The sequence below is a fragment of the Pelodiscus sinensis genome, chromosome 9, assembly GCF_049634645.1.
Source record: "Pelodiscus sinensis isolate JC-2024 chromosome 9, ASM4963464v1, whole genome shotgun sequence".
Lineage (NCBI taxonomy): Eukaryota > Metazoa > Chordata > Testudines > Trionychidae > Pelodiscus > Pelodiscus sinensis.
This window is the reverse complement of record NC_134719.1, coordinates 810,015-827,599: the sequence shown is the minus strand read 5'-3', so window position 1 is coordinate 827,599 and position 17,585 is coordinate 810,015. Positions and strand designations below refer to the sequence as shown.

The window sequence follows — 17,585 nt, the reverse complement described above, 5'->3', positions numbered from 1 at the left end:
TCCAGCAGCCCGGGACGCGAGGGCGCGGGGGGAAGACGCTGCTCTTACGGCGCCAGAGGGGACAGCATGGGGCGGTTTTCCCCGACCCGTCTCAGGACAAGGAGGGAACGGAAGGGGCTGCCGGCATCCAGAAGAGTGACTGCAGCCTCCCACACTGGCCCCCGTCCACCCCGCACTGCCGTGGTGGGGGCCATGAGCCCACAAGGCGGGGGACGGGCTCAGCCTCCTGGAGCCACCACTGTCCATGGGGCTAGACGTCCATCCCCCCCAAGGCGGGGCCCTCTTGCTTCCTAGGGAGTGAGGCGGATCGAGACGACCCGGGGTTCAGAGCACTCCCTGGGCCCGGCCTCCGAGCCCCGCAACAATGCAGCTCTAGGAACAGCAATGCCAAGGAGCCGGTACCTGCTGCCGGGGTGCTCCAGAGCCAGGCCAGGCAGTGCCGGGAAGGGAACGTGGCTGGTGCCCCAGACGCCACGGCTCCCACCAGGCAGAGGGGCTGATAAGCCACAGAACCAGGCAGCCGAAGCGGGTGGTTGTCAGAGGAGCAGGGGCGACAGACAGCTGACGGGAGAGACGGCTCCGAGCCAGCAGGGCAGCAGCCGAGGAAATCAGCCGGTGCCGGCTTTAAACACTAACGGATGGCACCCAAAGCCATTGGGGCTGGACACCCAGCTCCTCAGCCTGCTGCTGCCCCACGCCGGGAACGCCCGCTGGCCGGTCCGGTTCACGCAGCCCGGCAGGGAGGAAGTGGACTGGCTCTGGAGTGCCTTGTGTTGAGGGTTCAGAAAAGGGCAACTAAAATGATTAGAGGTTTGGAACGGGTCCCGTATGAGGAGAGATTAAAGCGACTGGGACTTTTCAGTTTAGAAAAGAGGAGACTGAGGGGGGATATGATAGAGGTCTATAAAATCATGAGTGGTGTGGAGAGGGCGGATAAAGAAAAGTTATTTATTAGTTCCCTAAATAGAAGAACTAGAGGACACCAAATGAAATTAATGGGTAGCAGGTTTAAAACTAATAAAAAAGTTCTTTACACAGCATGTAGTCAACCTGCGGAACTCCTCGCCAGAGGAGGCTGTGAAGGCTAGGACTATAACAGAGTGTAAAGAGAAGCTAGATAATTTCATGGAGGTTAGGTCCATAAAAGGCTATTAGCCAGGGGATAAAATGGTGTCCTTGGCCTCTGTTTGTCAGAGGCTGGAGAGGGATGGCAGGAGACAAATCGCTTGATCATTGTCTTCAGTCCACCCTCTCTGGGGCACCTGGTGCTGGCCACTGTGGGCAGACAGGATACTGGGCTAGATGGACCTTTGATCTGACCCAGTACGGCTGTTCTTATGTTCTTATGTGTTGGCGTCTGCGGCCAGGGCAGGAAGTGGGCGTCGGGGCCTGGCGTTCGATCCGGCCAGGCCGTGGGGACGGCTGCCAGAGGGGACTGGCACCCCGAGACACGAGCAGGCCGTGCACTCACGCCAGAATTAGCATCCGCTCGGCTCTGCGCAGGGGTCTGCCGAACGAGCGTGGGGGGACAGGGAACGTCGCACCCAAGCAGGGAACGCCTCAGGCTCCCGGACAGATTCAGGCCGCACAGGGTTCCTAGCCACTGGTGCAAACTCCTCCCTGAGGGCCGGGTTTGGCCTCCTTTCCTGTCCCCCGCTGACTTTCCGAATGGCCCAAGTCCAGGCTCTTCCCGAGGGGCCGCGCTGTCCCCACGTGGGAGAGGGAAGCGCTCGACCCCTCCGAGTCAGACCTAACGCGGCACCACAGAAAGCCACCCGCTGAGCCCAAAGCGCCCTCAGGACACGGGCGCCGATGGAGCCAGGAGAGCCGGGCTCTGTTCCTTGCTCCGCGGTGACCTCTGGCACGTCCCTGCCCCGCTCTAAGCCTCGGCTTCCCCTCCCACCCTGGGTCTCCTTTCGGCAGATTTTCAGCTCTTCCGGGCAGGGCCTGGCTCTGTCCTGCCCGCGCAGCGCCTGGCACACGGGGCTGGCCAGGCAAGCACCTGACTAGAGCCGACCCTCAGCAGAGCCTCTCGGGGCGGCTCCCACCCTGCGACAGCAGGCAGGCCTCACAGCAGCAGTCCGCGCGCTTTCAGACACCACGGTTATAATCTCCCCCCCCGCACCAAGTGGCTCTCTCGCAGGGTCTGCGCTCCGGATTCTGGAGCTGCCAAGAAGAGCCACCGCTCTTCTACAGAGCGGAGCCCTGCTCCCGGGGGCCGGGGCGAGTCCAGGGGATCCTGCAGCCTCGCTCCTCCCCTCTCAGCGGGAGGGCATGGGCGCACGGTCTGCGGCGGGGCAGAGGGGTTTGTGAGCAGAACTCAGGGCGGGGTGGCGGGCAAGTTCTTAACTCCAGACGGCAGGTGCCGCAAGAAGAAGGGAGAAGCAGCCACAAGGGGCTACAGGCGTTCCAGATGTGGCGAGCTCCCGCACATCTGCCTCGACCCTCTCCTCCCCAGACACGCTCCCGAGAACAGGAACAGCTGTTACGGAAGAGCGAGTGGAAACCGCATCCGATCTGCTGGTTACACAAGGGACGAGGGTTCTTCCTGCGGCACCCGCCCCCCGGGATGGCGTGGGGCTGTCTCTCTTTGGGGGGAAGCGCTGCCCGCCCCACAGATGCTCCATGCTCTCAGGCAGTGCTGAAGAGCAGACCGCACCCTGCAGTCAATGAGGCTGCCTGGTGGAGCCGCACACAGAGAAGGGAAGAACCGAAAATGGCACCTTTCCTGCTCAGGTGGCCCCGTGGGAGAGAGAACCCACTGCCGCCCCACGCACGTCCCGGGACGGGGACCAGCGCGCCCCTCCCCGGAACACGGGGCAGGCTGGGCCGCAGCCCTCCCCGGTCCCAGCTGGGCCGAGCCACTCCCCTGCGCTCCAGAGCTGGCTGGGAAGAGAGGAGGAGGCAGAAAGCAATTCAAACCCCAGCTCCCGTTGCAGTTTCATCCTGAGCACACAGAAATCGCCCGGCTCCCTCCCTGCCCTTCCCTTCAGCTGCACGCCGGGAGCTCGCACGGGACAGCTCTCATCTAGGGCCTGGGGTTTGGCCTGGGCTGTAGAGGCGACCAGACTAGCTCCCACTGGCCCCTCCCGGGTTAGAATCTATGAATCGGTCCTTTCTCTAGTCCTACGGCCTGCAAAGTGGGTGGGGGGGGGAGCGATCAAACCTGCCGGTGCCCGTACGGGATGGCTGCTGGCGGGATTGTTGTTTCCAGCCCAGCTGGCATGTCGCAGGAACCGCCTTTCCCACGTTGGAGTTGGAGAGTCTCGTGGAAACAACGTCCAGGCCCACCCGAATGCGGCACCCCCTCCCCGGGGGCAGAGTCCTGCCCGTCAGCCAGGCCTTCATGTTCCCCTCGCTCTCGGAACCTTCTCCAGGCTGCTGAGTCCAAACCAGCCGGCGGGGTCCCCCCAAGAGAAACACCTGGGGGTGGAGAGTTTGCGAGGGGGAGGAGAATGTTTGGCCCGTGCTTGTTTCGGACAGGACAGGAGCATGCACGGAGCCTGATCAAGGCCACCGTATCTACCTTCTGTGGCTCGGACCGGAAGCAGCTGGCTGCACACAGGTCTCTGGGAATCCCGGGTACTCATGTTTGGTGTTCAACAGCCCAGAAAAAAGCAGTGACTGTTGTTGTCGAAGCGGACGCCCCTGCACACAGCAGCACACGCGCTACCTTCGGAACCGCCCGTTCCAACTCGGGAGGCATTTTGAAGTGCTCAAATCCCAACCTCCTTCCTTGCATTTGAGCACATTTTTGGTGGTGTACAGTATTCATTACCACAGGCAATTAAACACGCACACATGCCTGGCACAGGGACAACAAAAAAGGGTTTGTTCCCCCGCCACTCACCTGCCAGCTGGGGTTACTAAACTTTTCCTTTAAAATAAAAATGGTGTGGAATAACAAGTCCCACCTGTCGGCCATTCCCCCCTCCCCCCGGTCCTTCTGCTCCTTTCATCCTGGCTCCGTGGAAAAGCCTTGATGTGTTCAAGCAGCGTGTGCTACAGTAAAGGCCATCTCAGCTTTTCCATTATAAACCTCACTTTTCACTGATTTATAAAACTCCGCGGCAAGAAGTTTGCTCCGGGCTGAAGCAAGGCGGAGAAAAGGGGCTGGGACCAGGGTCGGATTAATTTTTTCCCCTCCCGCCTTAATTGAAATTTGGCAAGTGATTGATCCACAAACCGGGCTAATCACGGTGGGTAGTTTGAAGAATACATTAACGAGCGCGGCAGTGCTGAGAAGCAGTTCGGGCTTATTTGGTGCCAGGAAGGACGGGGGCCTGTCGCCTTACAGCTGCCTCTGAAAAAAGCATTACACAGCGGTTGTTTGCAACCAGCTACAGGCAAGAAACACCAGGCCAGGTCTTAGGCAGTTCCTGCCCCTGTTAGTCATGAACCACGATCGGTCTCCAAACAGGCGGCACTATCCAGACGCAGAGGAGATTAAGGCCAACAGGGCTTCACGCTTACAGAGGGGGCTTAGTAAGCCTATTTTACAGATGGGGAAACTGAGGCAGAACACATGGCAGGAAGACACCCGAGAGCCAGCGCCAGAGGTGGGAAGAGAGCCCGTATTCCCCAGCCTCTGAACTAGACCCTACTTCCGCCCCTACGTATGGATGTGCGTACACAAAATATGACCCCCCCCCCGTGCTATAGGCCCCATTTCAAAGCCTGCCATTCGACTGTGCATGAGTTGCTTCGTTCCCCCCTGCAGTCGAGGTACACGCGTGGCTGAGAAGACATTTACAAGGCAGGGGCTATGCCCAGCGTGGGCAGACGATAAGAGAACTGCTACTCCCGGAAGCATCAGGAAAAGGCCCCGAAGGATGTGGCACGAGCCAGATACAGGCAGGAGAGAGTTCCAGCCGCCTGTAGCACCCGGCCTGCATTCAGGGACACGCGGCTGTCACCGGGGAACATGGCCATCATTTATACTTCCATTCAAATCTAAGAACTACTAGCCAGATGATGAATGAGTATGCCAAGGAGGTGCTAGGTCTGGCTGCACAGAGCCGAGAAGAAGGCTCTCCCATCCGCTACTACCATGCAGCCACATCTCGCACAGAGCTCATGTCCTAAGACACAGACAGTGGTCTTGGAGCTGTAACTCACATGAATGATAACTGGAAAGCATTTAGGAACATCTAATTAGATGCTGAAATGCCACAATCTCACAACGGAGGAAGAAGGCAGGGATAATTAAAGGGTGGGAGAATAAGGCAGCAACATAAAATAAAAATATTAAAGAAAGAAAGAGGAAATGGATAGCAATGAATACAAATCAGATGTTAGAAGTTGTAGAAAATTGATAAGGGAAGCAAAGGGACACTAAGAGAAATCTGTGGCCAGTAGAATTAAGGACAATTAATTTTAAAAATATATTAGGAACAAAAATAATTCTTATAATGGGACTGGATTAGATGGAAATATTAGAATTACCAGTAAAGTCTTCAAGAAATATTTGCTTTATATTTTGGGAAAAATAGATGCTCTCTCATCTAATGGTAACAATAATGCTCTTTCCACTCCACTAGTATCTTTGGAGGTGTTCAAGAGAAGCAGGCCCAAGTAACTTGCATCCAGGAGTTTTGAAAGAGCTGTCTGAGGAGCTGGCTCACTAGACTGTTAATGATGATTTTCAGTAAGTGTTGGAGCGCACAGGACATTTCAGAAAGCTAATGTTGTTCTGATTTTTAAAAAGGGAAAATAGTCTGACCCAAGGAATTAATCCTGGGCAAGAAAATGGAGCAGCTGATACTCAACTCAATAAAGAACTAAAAGGAGAGCAACATTATTAATGCAAAGCAACATGAGTTTATGGAAAACAGATCCTGGAAAATTAACTTGATCTCTTTCTTGATGAGATGACATGTTTGGTTGATAAAGGGAATAATGTTTTATTTAGACTTTTGTCACTAGTTGTATCAGTGGCACAGAGGCAAACATAAAACCATGGTGAAATTAAGGGCGTGGTAGATGATGAAGAGGAGATGACTGAGTCCATGCAATCTGGAACCCTTGGTAAGCTGGGTGCCAAACATAGGGCGTGTTTTAATACAGCTAGCTGTAAAGGGATCCATCTGGGAACAAGCATCACCAGCCGTACGCACAGGACGGGGGTTCTATGCCGGGAGCAGCCCCTGCCTGCGGTGGGCTTCCTGTGGGGCTGGGTAATTAACCGTGGGAACGTTTTTCGACTGTCCCGGTGGATTGTCCGTTTAACTCACGATTGCAGGCGTTTCTCAAAGATCACGCTGAAGAATCCTTTCGGGATGTTCTCTTGCCTGCGCCACACACTAGTTCCCACCTGGCTTTAGAATATCCGAATATTTACGTGGACCCTCTCAGGCGCGGATGTGCGAGATCCTGCACCAGGCCCGCTGAGGAGGGGGGAAGGAGCGGGAGAGAGTCCCATATGAGGAGAGGCTAAAACGACTGGGACTTTTCAGCTTAGAAAAGAGGAGACTGAGGGGGGATATGATAGAGGTCTATAAAATCATGAGTGGTGTGGAGAGGGCGGATAAAGAAAAGTTATTTATTAGTTCCCATAATAGAAGAACTAGAGGACACCAAATGAAATTAATGGGTAGCAGGTTTAAAACGAATAAAAAAGTTCTTTACACAGCGTGTTGTCAACCTGCGGAACTCCTTGCCAGAGGAGGCTGTGAAGGCTAGGACTATAACAGAGTGTAAAGAGAAGCTAGATAATTTCATGGAGGTTAGGTCCATAAAAGCCTATTAGCCAGGGGATAAAATGGTGTCCTTGGCCTCTCTTTGTCAGAGGCTGGAGAGAGAGGGCTGAAGACAAATTGCTTGATCATTGTCTTCGGTCCACCCCCTCCGGGGCACCTGGTGCTGGCCACTGTCGGCAGACAGGCTACTGGGCTAGAAGGACCTTTGGTCTGACCCAGTCCGGCCGTTCTTATGTTCTTATGAGTGGGGGCAACTGCCCTGGGGCCCGGCAATTCAAACGGGCCGCCAGAGCTCCGGGTGGGGCCAACGGCTGGAGAAGGGGTGGGGGTTGCATGTCCCAGTCCCGCCCCTTCGGCCTGAAGCCCCACTCCTTCCGGGAACACAGCGCTCCCCCGCTTGCCCACGGAGCTAGCAACTCTCGGTCTCTCCCCCTGCCCAGGTTTCCAGGACAACCTTGGGAAACATCACTGAAAGGTTTGTGCCGTGGTCTTCCTGTCTGTCAACTGGGCACAAGGACACCGCTTCCTTCCCGGACGTGTGAGGTGCTGCTGTTCACATGTGGCGCTGAGGAGCCCCGCCCACAAAAACCTGCCCGCAAACAGGGTCTGAAAAACCAGCCTGCAAGCAAACGAAGAGGTACAGGGGAGACTGATCGCGCTGGAAACTAGAGCTGTACTTGGTTACCCGGTAAGCATTCAGCCCCGCCGTGGGCACACGGAACCTTGGTCGCGCTGTGGCAGTCCTGGCTGCGCCCCACCACGCCCGGTAAGACTTCCGACCCCAGCTGCCCTGTGCCTGCGCAAACGGCACCATTTTTATCGCTTCACCAGTTAACTATTTTCCCCAACGTTTACGTCCCTACCGGAAACGCAGGCAGGACCCTGCTGGACCCTGGGTTTGGATACATGCGTCCCCCCCACCATCCATCACCCACACCCTCAGAACCACACAGAGCGCAGGCGTGTGCCAACGGCTGCCCTCGGGCCCTGGCGGGTTTGCTCTGCGCAGGCCGAGGAGTGAGCCGTTAAGATGGTCGCGTGTTTAAAGTGCTCGGACTGTGCCCGCCCAGAGGGATTCTCCACCCCTCAGAGAGGCCTGAGTTGCACGAAGAGGCCCGTATCAAACGCTGGAGTTTGGCACATTCGGGATGCACCCGGGGAAGTACAGCTCTGCTCTGGTGAGCGAGCGGGAGGGGCCCTTGTGACCAGCCAGGCTTGCGGGTATACGATCCCATCCGCCGGCTCGGCTCGGCTCACCCCTGCACGCGAACCCGGCCCCGGCCCCGGGAGCTGGGCTCAGGCTTCGTTCACAGAAGGGCGAGCTACGCGCCCACTGCAGAACATGGGGCTCAGCGAGCCTGGGGGAGCAGCTGTTGGGGAAAAAAAAATGACCCCCCAGGTTTCACTGATCAACTCTGCAGGTCTGATCCGGAGTCCGACACACACAGCACGAAGCCCGGGATGCCTCTCGCCGAAGGTCTCAGGGCCCGATCCTGAGCACTGTCGAGAGGCACCAGGGCGTCCGGGGGTGCTCAGCCCTGGGGCGACACGGCTCTAGAAAGGATTCAGGATTTGGTATCATCCCACCTGCTCCACGGAGACCGGCACGGGCAGCACGCGCCCTCCTGTGTGACGCGGGAAGCTCCCTCTCCTACTCCCCCGCCTTGCCTCTCAGGCCTCGAGCGAGGGCACCAGAAAACCGAACCTAACCCGACATCTCAGCTGTGCCTGGAAAAACGAGGCTGCTCCCGGCGCAGGATGGCCGAGCTCCAGCCTGCTCAGCGGCGGCCGGAAGCTCGGCACAACTCACCCGCCCGCAACGCCCATTAACTCCAACAAATTGTTTATTGCACAACAGAAGAAAAATGTCGCCCCTCTTCCCGCGCCCCCCCGCCCAATCTTTCCATGTGCGCCGCTTCCCCTGCCGCCCCCGTGGGGAGCTGGCTCTCTACCCAGGGAAAGGTAACAGCAGCAATTATTCCACGCTACCCAACAGCTCCTTGCTTGTTAAAGAAAACACGTCTCTTTTGTGCCCGAAATAAAAGGAGATACCTTAATTAGAACAGTGCAGGTTGGCGAGTATTAAACATTGGGCCCAGCTGCTGTACGCCATTAAATTCATAAAATAAAAGGGGGGGGGCAGTCTTAACGAGATTACACACATTGACTTTGATCAAGACACAAAAGCACCAAGGCGTTCCAGGGTTTTTATTGCTGTCTTCGGGCTACATTTTAATGGTTACGTTAGAAACGCGAGAACGCAGGCTGGGAGACTCGGGCGAAGGGGGAGAGTCTGAGCGTGCCTTGGGAAAGGCCCTGGTTTAATAAACCGCCGGCTGCAGGGAGAGGGGAAGGCTGGGGAACAGATGAGCGGCCGCTTATTAATTGCTTCCCCCACACAAGTGCCAGCACCTCGCCCTACGTCCTGCTGGAATGTTCCCTGCCATCCTGCGTGCTCAGAGCCATGCTCTGGGCGTGGCGGCTACATGGCTAACCCGGTCCCCATCTACCCCACACAGCCGCGGGTGGAGCGGGGCCAGACTGCGTCTGAACACGTCTCTCCGCGCAGGACAGAAGCCATGGCCAAGCCTTAGAAGGGCTCCCAAGAGGGGCAGTGGACTCAAGAGACCATCCCAGGCCGGCGGGGAGAAGATGGGCGACGGGAACGGGAAAGTAAAATCCAGCGTGGGATAGAAACGCTCTACTGCAGCCAGCACGGAGGGATTCGATTATATCCAGGCTCAGCCAGGGCAACGGCGCGTACATGCATCTAAAGACCTTACTGCTACGCGGCGTCTGCAATGTGCAGCTAACTGCCTAAAAAGGCCTGCGTAAGCTGAGCAGGGACTGGGTGTTGTGAAGAGCCATAAAATACAGCCCAGGGAGAGGCCAATTACCAAGGTCGCTATTAATACCGACTGCTGCAGGCATGACAGTCTCTAAAGGATCATCGCCTGGTTAGCTGAAGCTCCAAATTTCCAGTGTGTTCTGGAAAGCTAAGATTTTGCAGGACTGAACAGCAGCAGCTTTTCGAAGAGTGCTATCCCCCGCATGCCATGTGCGACCCTGGAGCATCTCACTAATGTGTTCAAGCGACTCGCTTAAAATTCCCACTGTCCGCGTCGAGCAAAATGGAAAAGTTGGGGTCAGCGGAAAATAAAAGCAGATTTAAAAAACAAACCAAAAGCCAAGCAAAGTCAGGGTTTGGAAAGAAAAGGACCCCACTTTTAAACAAACACAACAGTGTCCCTGTGAAACTAACAAGGTGGCAAATCCCAAGGATTGAGAGCTATCGATTTTACTGATTTTCCAGGCAACCAACCAATCTATTTCAACATGGCAGAACGCTGTTTCAGGTAGACCGAAAAGGAGAAGAAAACCGTATCAAGAAAAAAGGTGATCTATTACAGTCTCTCTTACAGAGACGCTTTTCTTTGGGTTTCCTAGAAGCTGCGTGCGGCGCAGGGCAACTGATCCCAGCTACGTGCGTCTACGCTAGGATCCAATTCTGCAGCCGCACGGTGGGCGGAATGCCTTTGGAAAGCGACAGGAACTTAGCCCGAACCCTCCCGCCAGCTCGTAAATCGTTAGCAGGGCCACTCAGTTCCACCCCACGACTCCGAGCAGGCTGGGGTGGTGGGTACCCCGTCAACGCAGACCCCCACCTCGCCCATTTCCTATCAAGGACGAGCCTTCTCCCCTGAGGTACGGGCATGCATCGGGAGGGGGAGAAGTCTAGGAACCCACGAGGAAGTAGCCAAGTGCCTCACCAGAGTCCGCAGCCAGCATTCCTCGCAGTGCACGTGCCAGCACTGAATGGAAGTCAGGGGCATTGTGTACGAGTCCTGAAGAGAAAAAGCAAAGACGCTCGTCACATCAAAGGCTGGCAGAGCCCCCGCTGCATTTATGTCCCCCGGGGCCTGGCTGTGGGGAGGGAGCAGGAGAAGAGCAGGACCTGTGCAAACACTCCCATTCTTCCCGCCTCACTCAGACCACAGCTCAGGAGTTGCTCCTAGTCCTACGAGCAAGGCAGCATGCGCCGGGCAGAACTCAGGCAAACTCCTGCCAACTTCAGGCCCAAGTGACAACCGAGCAGGGAGCTCAAACTCGGGCTCGAGAGCAGCCGAGGGAGACAGTCTCCCACAGGCTATTTCATTGCTTGACAGAAGCCCAGAACGAGTGTTCTGTCAGCTGAGCGCTCGGGCGGCCGCCCAGGAGAGAGTCAGGTGCTGCCCAGCTCATGAGCAGCGCGCCTACAGCCGGCAGAGTGTGTTTCTGTTGGTGGTGCACATCTGCATGTGCCTTTGGTGCACAGAACACAAATTTATTCTACACACGGATGGCAAAAAATTTAGAGGGAACCCTGCCCATAACCCACATGGGGGCAACCTGATGACCTAGAGAGGTACGTCCACACTGAAACGATACAGCCCTGCGAGTCAGAGACAGCTGCCACAGGCTGGCTGCGGCTGTGCCATGGGCCTTTCATCGTGGGGCAGTGGTGCCGCTTTCCGTCGTCAGATTGCGCAGGGGCAGAGATAAGGGGGAAGATTAACTTTGACCCTGCTGGAAAAGCTTAACTAGCCGCTGAGAACACTGAGGTCATTTCACCGTCACCCTCTCGTTGCTCCAAGTGATTGACTGCGGAGGGCAGGAATCCACGTCGGACCGCAGGCCTGGCCTCGAGTCAGAGATGGAAGTCTGTCCGACCGACCTAGGGCCGGCCTGGAGTACTTCAAAATGCTTCCCTGCACCAGCTCGCATGTCACTGGCTTCTCCAGCCCAGCAACACTTGAAGCATGGGACAAACGGAGCTCGGGGATAAAACCAAACGAGAGAGGCAAAAAGCTGCAGGTTCTGAGCCATTAGAGGGAGCTGCAGCCTCTCTTTAGCGAAGCCAAAGCATCACCACATGTACAGCTAATAGGGCACAGGCAACTTTGAAATGCACAGGCAAAATTCATGCCTGCAAGCCACCGGGTGGATCTCAAATCAGGCGCTCTCCTCTCCTTCCATGTGTGCAACTCTGCATGCACAGGAAGAGAAGAGCCCAGGCATTTAGGCGTGCGCATGGTCAATCACGACTGGGGTAGAGAAAGTGAATAAGGAAAAGTGATTGACTTGTTCCCATAACATAAGAACCAGGGGTTAAGAAATGATATTAATAGGTAGCAGGTTTAAAACAAGCAAAAGGAAGTTTTTCTTCATGCAGCGCACAGTCAACCTGTGGAACTCCTTGCTAGAGGATGTGGTGAAGACAAGGACTTTAAACAAGGTTCAAAAAAAAGCTAGATAAATTCATGGAGGTTAGGTCCATCAATGGCTATTAGCCAGGATGGGTAGGAATGGTGTCTCTAACCTCTGTTTGTCAGAGGCTGGAAATGGGCGACAGGGGAGGGATCACTGGATGATTCCCTGGATGGTTCCCTGTTCTGTTCCCTTCCTCTGGGGCCCCTGGCATTGGCGCTGTGGGCAGACAGGACACTGGGCTAAATGGGTGTTTGGTCTGACCCAGTCTGGCCGCTTTTACAGAATGCTGTCCTATGAAGTTAGACATTTCTGCTAATACAGGCAGCTACAAACACCAATTAAGTGATAGAAGGTTTTATGTTCTCCCCTTTGGAGTCCTGTATTTTACTTTTTTATTTTATATATCTATATCTATCTCCAGGGCTCAACAAACTAGAGCCGCGCGCCCCGTTTACCGGCAGCGCGCGCATGCGCAATGCGGCTCTTGTGCATGTGCAGTGCGAGGCTGGCGAGCGGCTTTTGCCGCCGTTTGTCAAGCCCTGTATATATCTATATATAAATGTATTGTGTTTTAAAAATTTTGTAAGCCGCCTCAAATATTTTAAATAGAGAGGCAGGGTAAAAATATTTTAAACAAACACACACACATAGAACGGATACACACACGGAAAAAAATTGGCAGCATATTTACCCAGAGATTGGAGGAGATGTTTTTCTCTTGGGTAAGGACAGGGATGCCTTCACGCTACCAAAGAAACAGGATTTACCCTCTCCCCACCTCAGCAAGACAAGCCAAAGGTACCAAGACATGCTCTGATTCATTGCCACAACCGGCGTGCTACTCACCATGCAAATGAGACATTTATAACGGTCTCCACGGGAAAGCTGCCTTTCTAACTCACGGACGCGAGCCTTTAGCGCTTCGAACGTCGTCACTGCCGAGTCTTCTGTAATTCTGAAAGAGACGGTGAAAGTCAGGGCTGCTGGGTACATGAAATCATTAGGGCTTTCCGAAAGCTAAATTCAGAGTCCTTTTTGGTAAGTGAAGAAGATGCAGTGACAAGGTCCAAAGAAACCAATTCAGCATATGCAAAGGGCTACTTGGAAAGGAGGCTTGCTAAGAAGCCCATGGCTTGTGTCCTTTCTGCCAGAAGCTCTGGCAAACACTGTCACGTTGCAAAGCAGAGCTCTGGAAAAGAGAAGAGCCGTGGGTGGGAAACGTTACACAGAACGTGATTCAGCCGAAACGAAACGGTGGAAGCAGCAGTCGCTCCCCTTTACTCCCTCCTTTCTCTATCGCTGCAAGATGCCCCGGGTCAACCCCCGACACAGCTCCGAGTGCGGCTCTGGAGACGGAAAGGCGTTTCTCACACTGCAAAAGCAAGACTCTGTCCCTCCCACTAGTCCCTAAAGAGGATGTTACACAGATGTTACTGAAGTCAGACATTTTGAAATAAGTGTAACCGCCACCAGGCGCATTTGAACCTGGCACCTCTGGAGCTGAGTACAGGAACCTCTACTGCTTGAGCTAAAAGCCAGCTGGCCCTCAGCCCACGCTGTAGAGGTCTCTTGTTCTTATCTTGTTGCTGCGGTCCAGGTGCCACTGCATGGGACAGTGAACCACACTAGGGCTCTGTCTACACTCGCGGCTTCTTGCGCGAGTAATATGCAAATGAGGCTAAGCGTGGAATATTGCCGAGCCTCATTTGCATACCTAATGAGCCACCATTTTTTTCAGAAGAGGCTCTTGCGCAAGAAGGAGAGTCTACACTGCCCCTTCTTGCGCAAGAAAACCCTCTTGCGCAACGCCGTTACACCTATTACTTTTCAGGAAGAACGGCATTGCACAAGAGGGTTTTTCTTGCGCAAGAAGGGGCAGTGTAGATGCTCCTTGCAAAAGAACCTCTTCCGAAAAAAATGATGGCTCATTAGGTATGCAAATGAGGCTCGGCGATATTCCACTCAGCCTCATTTGCATATTACTTGCACAAGAAGCCGCAAGTGTAGACATAGCCTAGGTGTGTGGGTTACATAAGCAGTTCAGATAATTCACATCTAAGAGTTTTAAAAGAGCTGCCCGAGGCACTCCCCAAACAGCTAATGTAGATTTTCAACACGTCTTGGAACACTGGCAAAGTTCCAGAAGACTGGAAGAAATCTAATGAGGTGCCAATATGTAAAAAAGGTAAACGGGCTGACTTGGGTAATTATGGGCCTGTCAGCCTGACATCGATCTTGAGCAATGTAATGGAGCAGGGCATAAAGGACCTGATTAATAAAGAATTAAAGGACTTGACTAGAAGTGATTATAATTAATGCCAATCAATATGGATTTACAGAAAAAAATCCCATCAAATTAACTGGTTTTGACGAGATTACAAGTTTGGTTAATAAAGGCAATAGTGTTGATATTTAGACTTCTGTATAGCGTTCTGACTTGTGACACACTGATTAAAAAACTAGACTGATGTAAAATATACAGGGTGCATGTTAAACAGATCAAAAGCTGGCTAACTGATAGATCTCAGAAAGTAACTGTACATAGGGACTCATCATCCACAGCAGGTATGTTTCTAATGAGCTCAGATCTCGGCCCTGCACTATTTAATCGTTTTGTCAACGAGCCAGAGAAAAAACAATCACCGCCAAGAAAGTTTGTGGATGACACAACAACAGGGCAGGGGGTAAATAGTAACTGGTCCTCTTCATTGATACAGGGTACATTGGGCACAAGCACGCAATACATTTCAATGTGGCTAAATGTAAATATTTACATCAAGGAGCAAGGTATGCAGGCCATGCTTCTGGGATAGGAGCTCTATGCTGGGAAGCAGGGACTCAGATTTGGGGGTCATGGTGGACAGTCAGCTGACCACAAGCTCCCAGGGTGACACTGCGGCCAAAGGAGCTAATGTGACCCTGGGAGTCAGAGCAGAAAGGTTATTTTACCTTTCGATTCGGCATGGGTGGAACAGTGTTTCCTGTTCTGGTATCCCCAGTTGAAAAAGGAGGTTGAGAAGCTGAAGAGGGTTCACAGAAGAGTTTTGAGAAGGATTAAAGGGTTAGAAATCCTGCCTTCCAGCAACAGAACCAAGCCGGTCAATCTATTTTGCTTAAAAAAGAGACAATTAAGGGATCGCTTGATTATATTGTAAGTGCCTATATGGGGAACGTATTTGATAACTGGTTCTTCTACCTGGCAGAAGAAAGTAGAACTCGATGCAGTGGTTGTAAGCTGAAGCAAGACAAATTCAGACCAGAAATAAGGAATACATTTTCACAGTAATTAACTACTGGAACAACTGACCAGGGCTCGTGGTAGGTTCTCCATGACTGGCAATGTTTGCATCCAGGTTTGTTTTTCTAAAAGCTCTGCTCTAAGAACAGACGAGGGAATGGAGCAGAACGCCACAGCTACAAACACCATGTCAAGGAGCTAGATATGAAAGCAGCTTTGTAAGCCTGTCTTGCCCATTTGCTCAGGGTCATGTTTGATGGGCAGCACTGTAGCGCCACACAGGTACGGCCGCAAGGACAGCAAAGCGCATTGTCATGATTCTGACAGGCTAACAGAGCTGGCTGACAGCTGAGAGTTGAACAGACGGCAAGAGCGAGAAAACGGAAGGCAAGATGAGAGCGACCGAGAAGGGCGTCTAATTGAAAAGGATGCCAGAGGAAGAGGAGAAACACCAGCCTTTCACTGTGTAGACATAACTAAGTTCCCTTTGACTTTCCTCTTAAAACCTTTTACAGAATATTGCAGCCAGAAAAAGAGTTTGCTGCTCCACAGCCGCAGTGCAGAAGATCCAAAGCTGGGAGGGGTCGCAAGTACTTTGGAGGACAGAGTCGTAATTCAAAATGATCTGGACAAAACTGGAGAAATGGTCTCAGGTAAACAGGACGAAGTTTAATAAGGGCAAATGCAAAGAGCTCCACTTAGAAAGGAACAATCAGTTTCACACAAACAGAATGGGAAGCGACTGTCTAGGAAGGAGTACGGCAAAAAGGGATCTAGGGGTCATAAAGGACCAAGGGCTAAATAGGAGTAAACAGTGTGACATTGTTTCAAAAACAGCAAACATGACTCTGGGCTGCACACACAGGAGTGTAGTGAGCAAGACACGAGAAGTCATTCTTCCACTCTGCTCTGCACTAATTAGGCCTCAGTTGGAGTCTTGTGTCCAGTTCTGGGCACCACATTTCAAGAAAGAGGTGGACAAATTGTAGAGGGTCCAGAGAAGAGCAACAAAAATGATTAAAGGGCTAGAAAACATGAGCTATGAGGCAAGGCTGAAGGAATTGGGCTTGTTTAGTTTAGAAAAGAGAAGACTGAGGGAGGACATGAGAGCGGTTTTCAGGTATCTAAAAGGATGTCACAGGGAGGAGGAGGGAAAAGTGTTCTTAACCTCAGAGGACAGGACAAGGAACAATGGGCTTAAACTGCAGCAAGGGAGGTTTAGGTTGGACATTAGGAAAAACTTCCTGTCAGGGTGGTTAAACACTGGAATAAATTGCCTAGGGAGGCTGTGGAAACTCCATCACATGAGATATTCAAGAGCAGGTTAGACAGACATCTATCAAGGATGATCTAGACCATGGGTTCCCAAACTGGGGGGCGTGAAGAATTTCCGGGGGGGGGGGGGGGGGGTGCGAGGCAACCCAGCCTCCCCCCCCCCATCAAGTTTTGCTGTCCCGGTCAGTTCCTCTTTTTTTTTTTTTTGCTCAACAAGTTTTGCTGGGGGGGGAAACGTGTGGGTTTTTCAAAAATTAAAAAAGGAGTCAGGATGCTGTGCTTGATCCTGCCATGAGGGCAGAGGAGTGGACTTGATGATCTCTTGAGCTCCCTTCCAGTTCTAGCAGTCGACGGATTCTATGATATTTCATTCCAAGTTAATTTCAGGACCTATCTATGCAGCTTCCAAATCAGAAGGCGGCAAGAAAAACCCACCATCTGACAACATAGAATTTATTCCATGCGCCTCAGTAACACCTGTAAGAGAAGCCAGGCGCTGCCCTAAAGAACTTACTGCAGCAAACGGTGAGTGAACAGGCGGGTACACGTGGTTTGAGGCAGGGGCCTGTGAACACTCAGGACTGGGATAAGCAGCAGCAGATCCATGTATTTGGCTTTTGGTGTATTGGTCACCATCACCTCCACTCAAGGCTACGGAAAGAGAACTGAAAGGGCCGATCTCTTGTCTCTTCATAGGCAGAAGGGAATCTTGCTAGTTTCTCCTGTTGCCATGTTGGCTGGGCGGAGTCAAGACGATGGAAACCCCTGGATGTGACCATAAAGCAAGTGGCTCTGAATTACAGCAGAAATGGCTCTGGGTCCCAAAGGATCCTCAGAATCACTTTTCTGAGCCCAACTGAGGCCTTGTCCACACTAACCCCTTCTCCCGCCACCCATCAAAGCTACACAACTTCAATGTATTTACCGCGGTGTCTTCTCCGTGGAGGCTGCTCTCCCATCGACTCCGCCCACTTTTATCCTGCTGGAGTCACGGGAGAGCTCTCAGGGATCGATTTATCGTGTCTCTGCAGACATGATAAATTGACTGCCTGGGGACTGATCCACCTGGCCTGAAACCAAGCCCTAACGCTGAAGAGGATGCAGAGAGAAGGGGTGGAGAGAAG

General features: G+C 53.1%; 1 protein-coding gene across 5 annotated transcripts in view; it reads right to left on the bottom strand.

Annotated features, from left to right (window-relative positions):
• The window catches only part of RNF220 (ring finger protein 220), a 330,094-nt gene that overhangs the window by 4,193 nt on the left and 308,316 nt on the right, over positions 1 to 17,585 (bottom strand). For all 5 annotated transcript variants that reach the window (XM_075935807.1, XM_075935809.1, XM_075935808.1 and 2 more), the window contains 2 exons: positions 12,795 to 12,903; positions 10,469 to 10,543 (listed from right to left, as the gene is read on the bottom strand). In XM_075935807.1, coding sequence (XP_075791922.1) covers positions 10,469 to 10,543; positions 12,795 to 12,903 — 184 coding nt within the window. The remainder of the gene's footprint in view (positions 1 to 10,468; positions 10,544 to 12,794; positions 12,904 to 17,585) is intronic.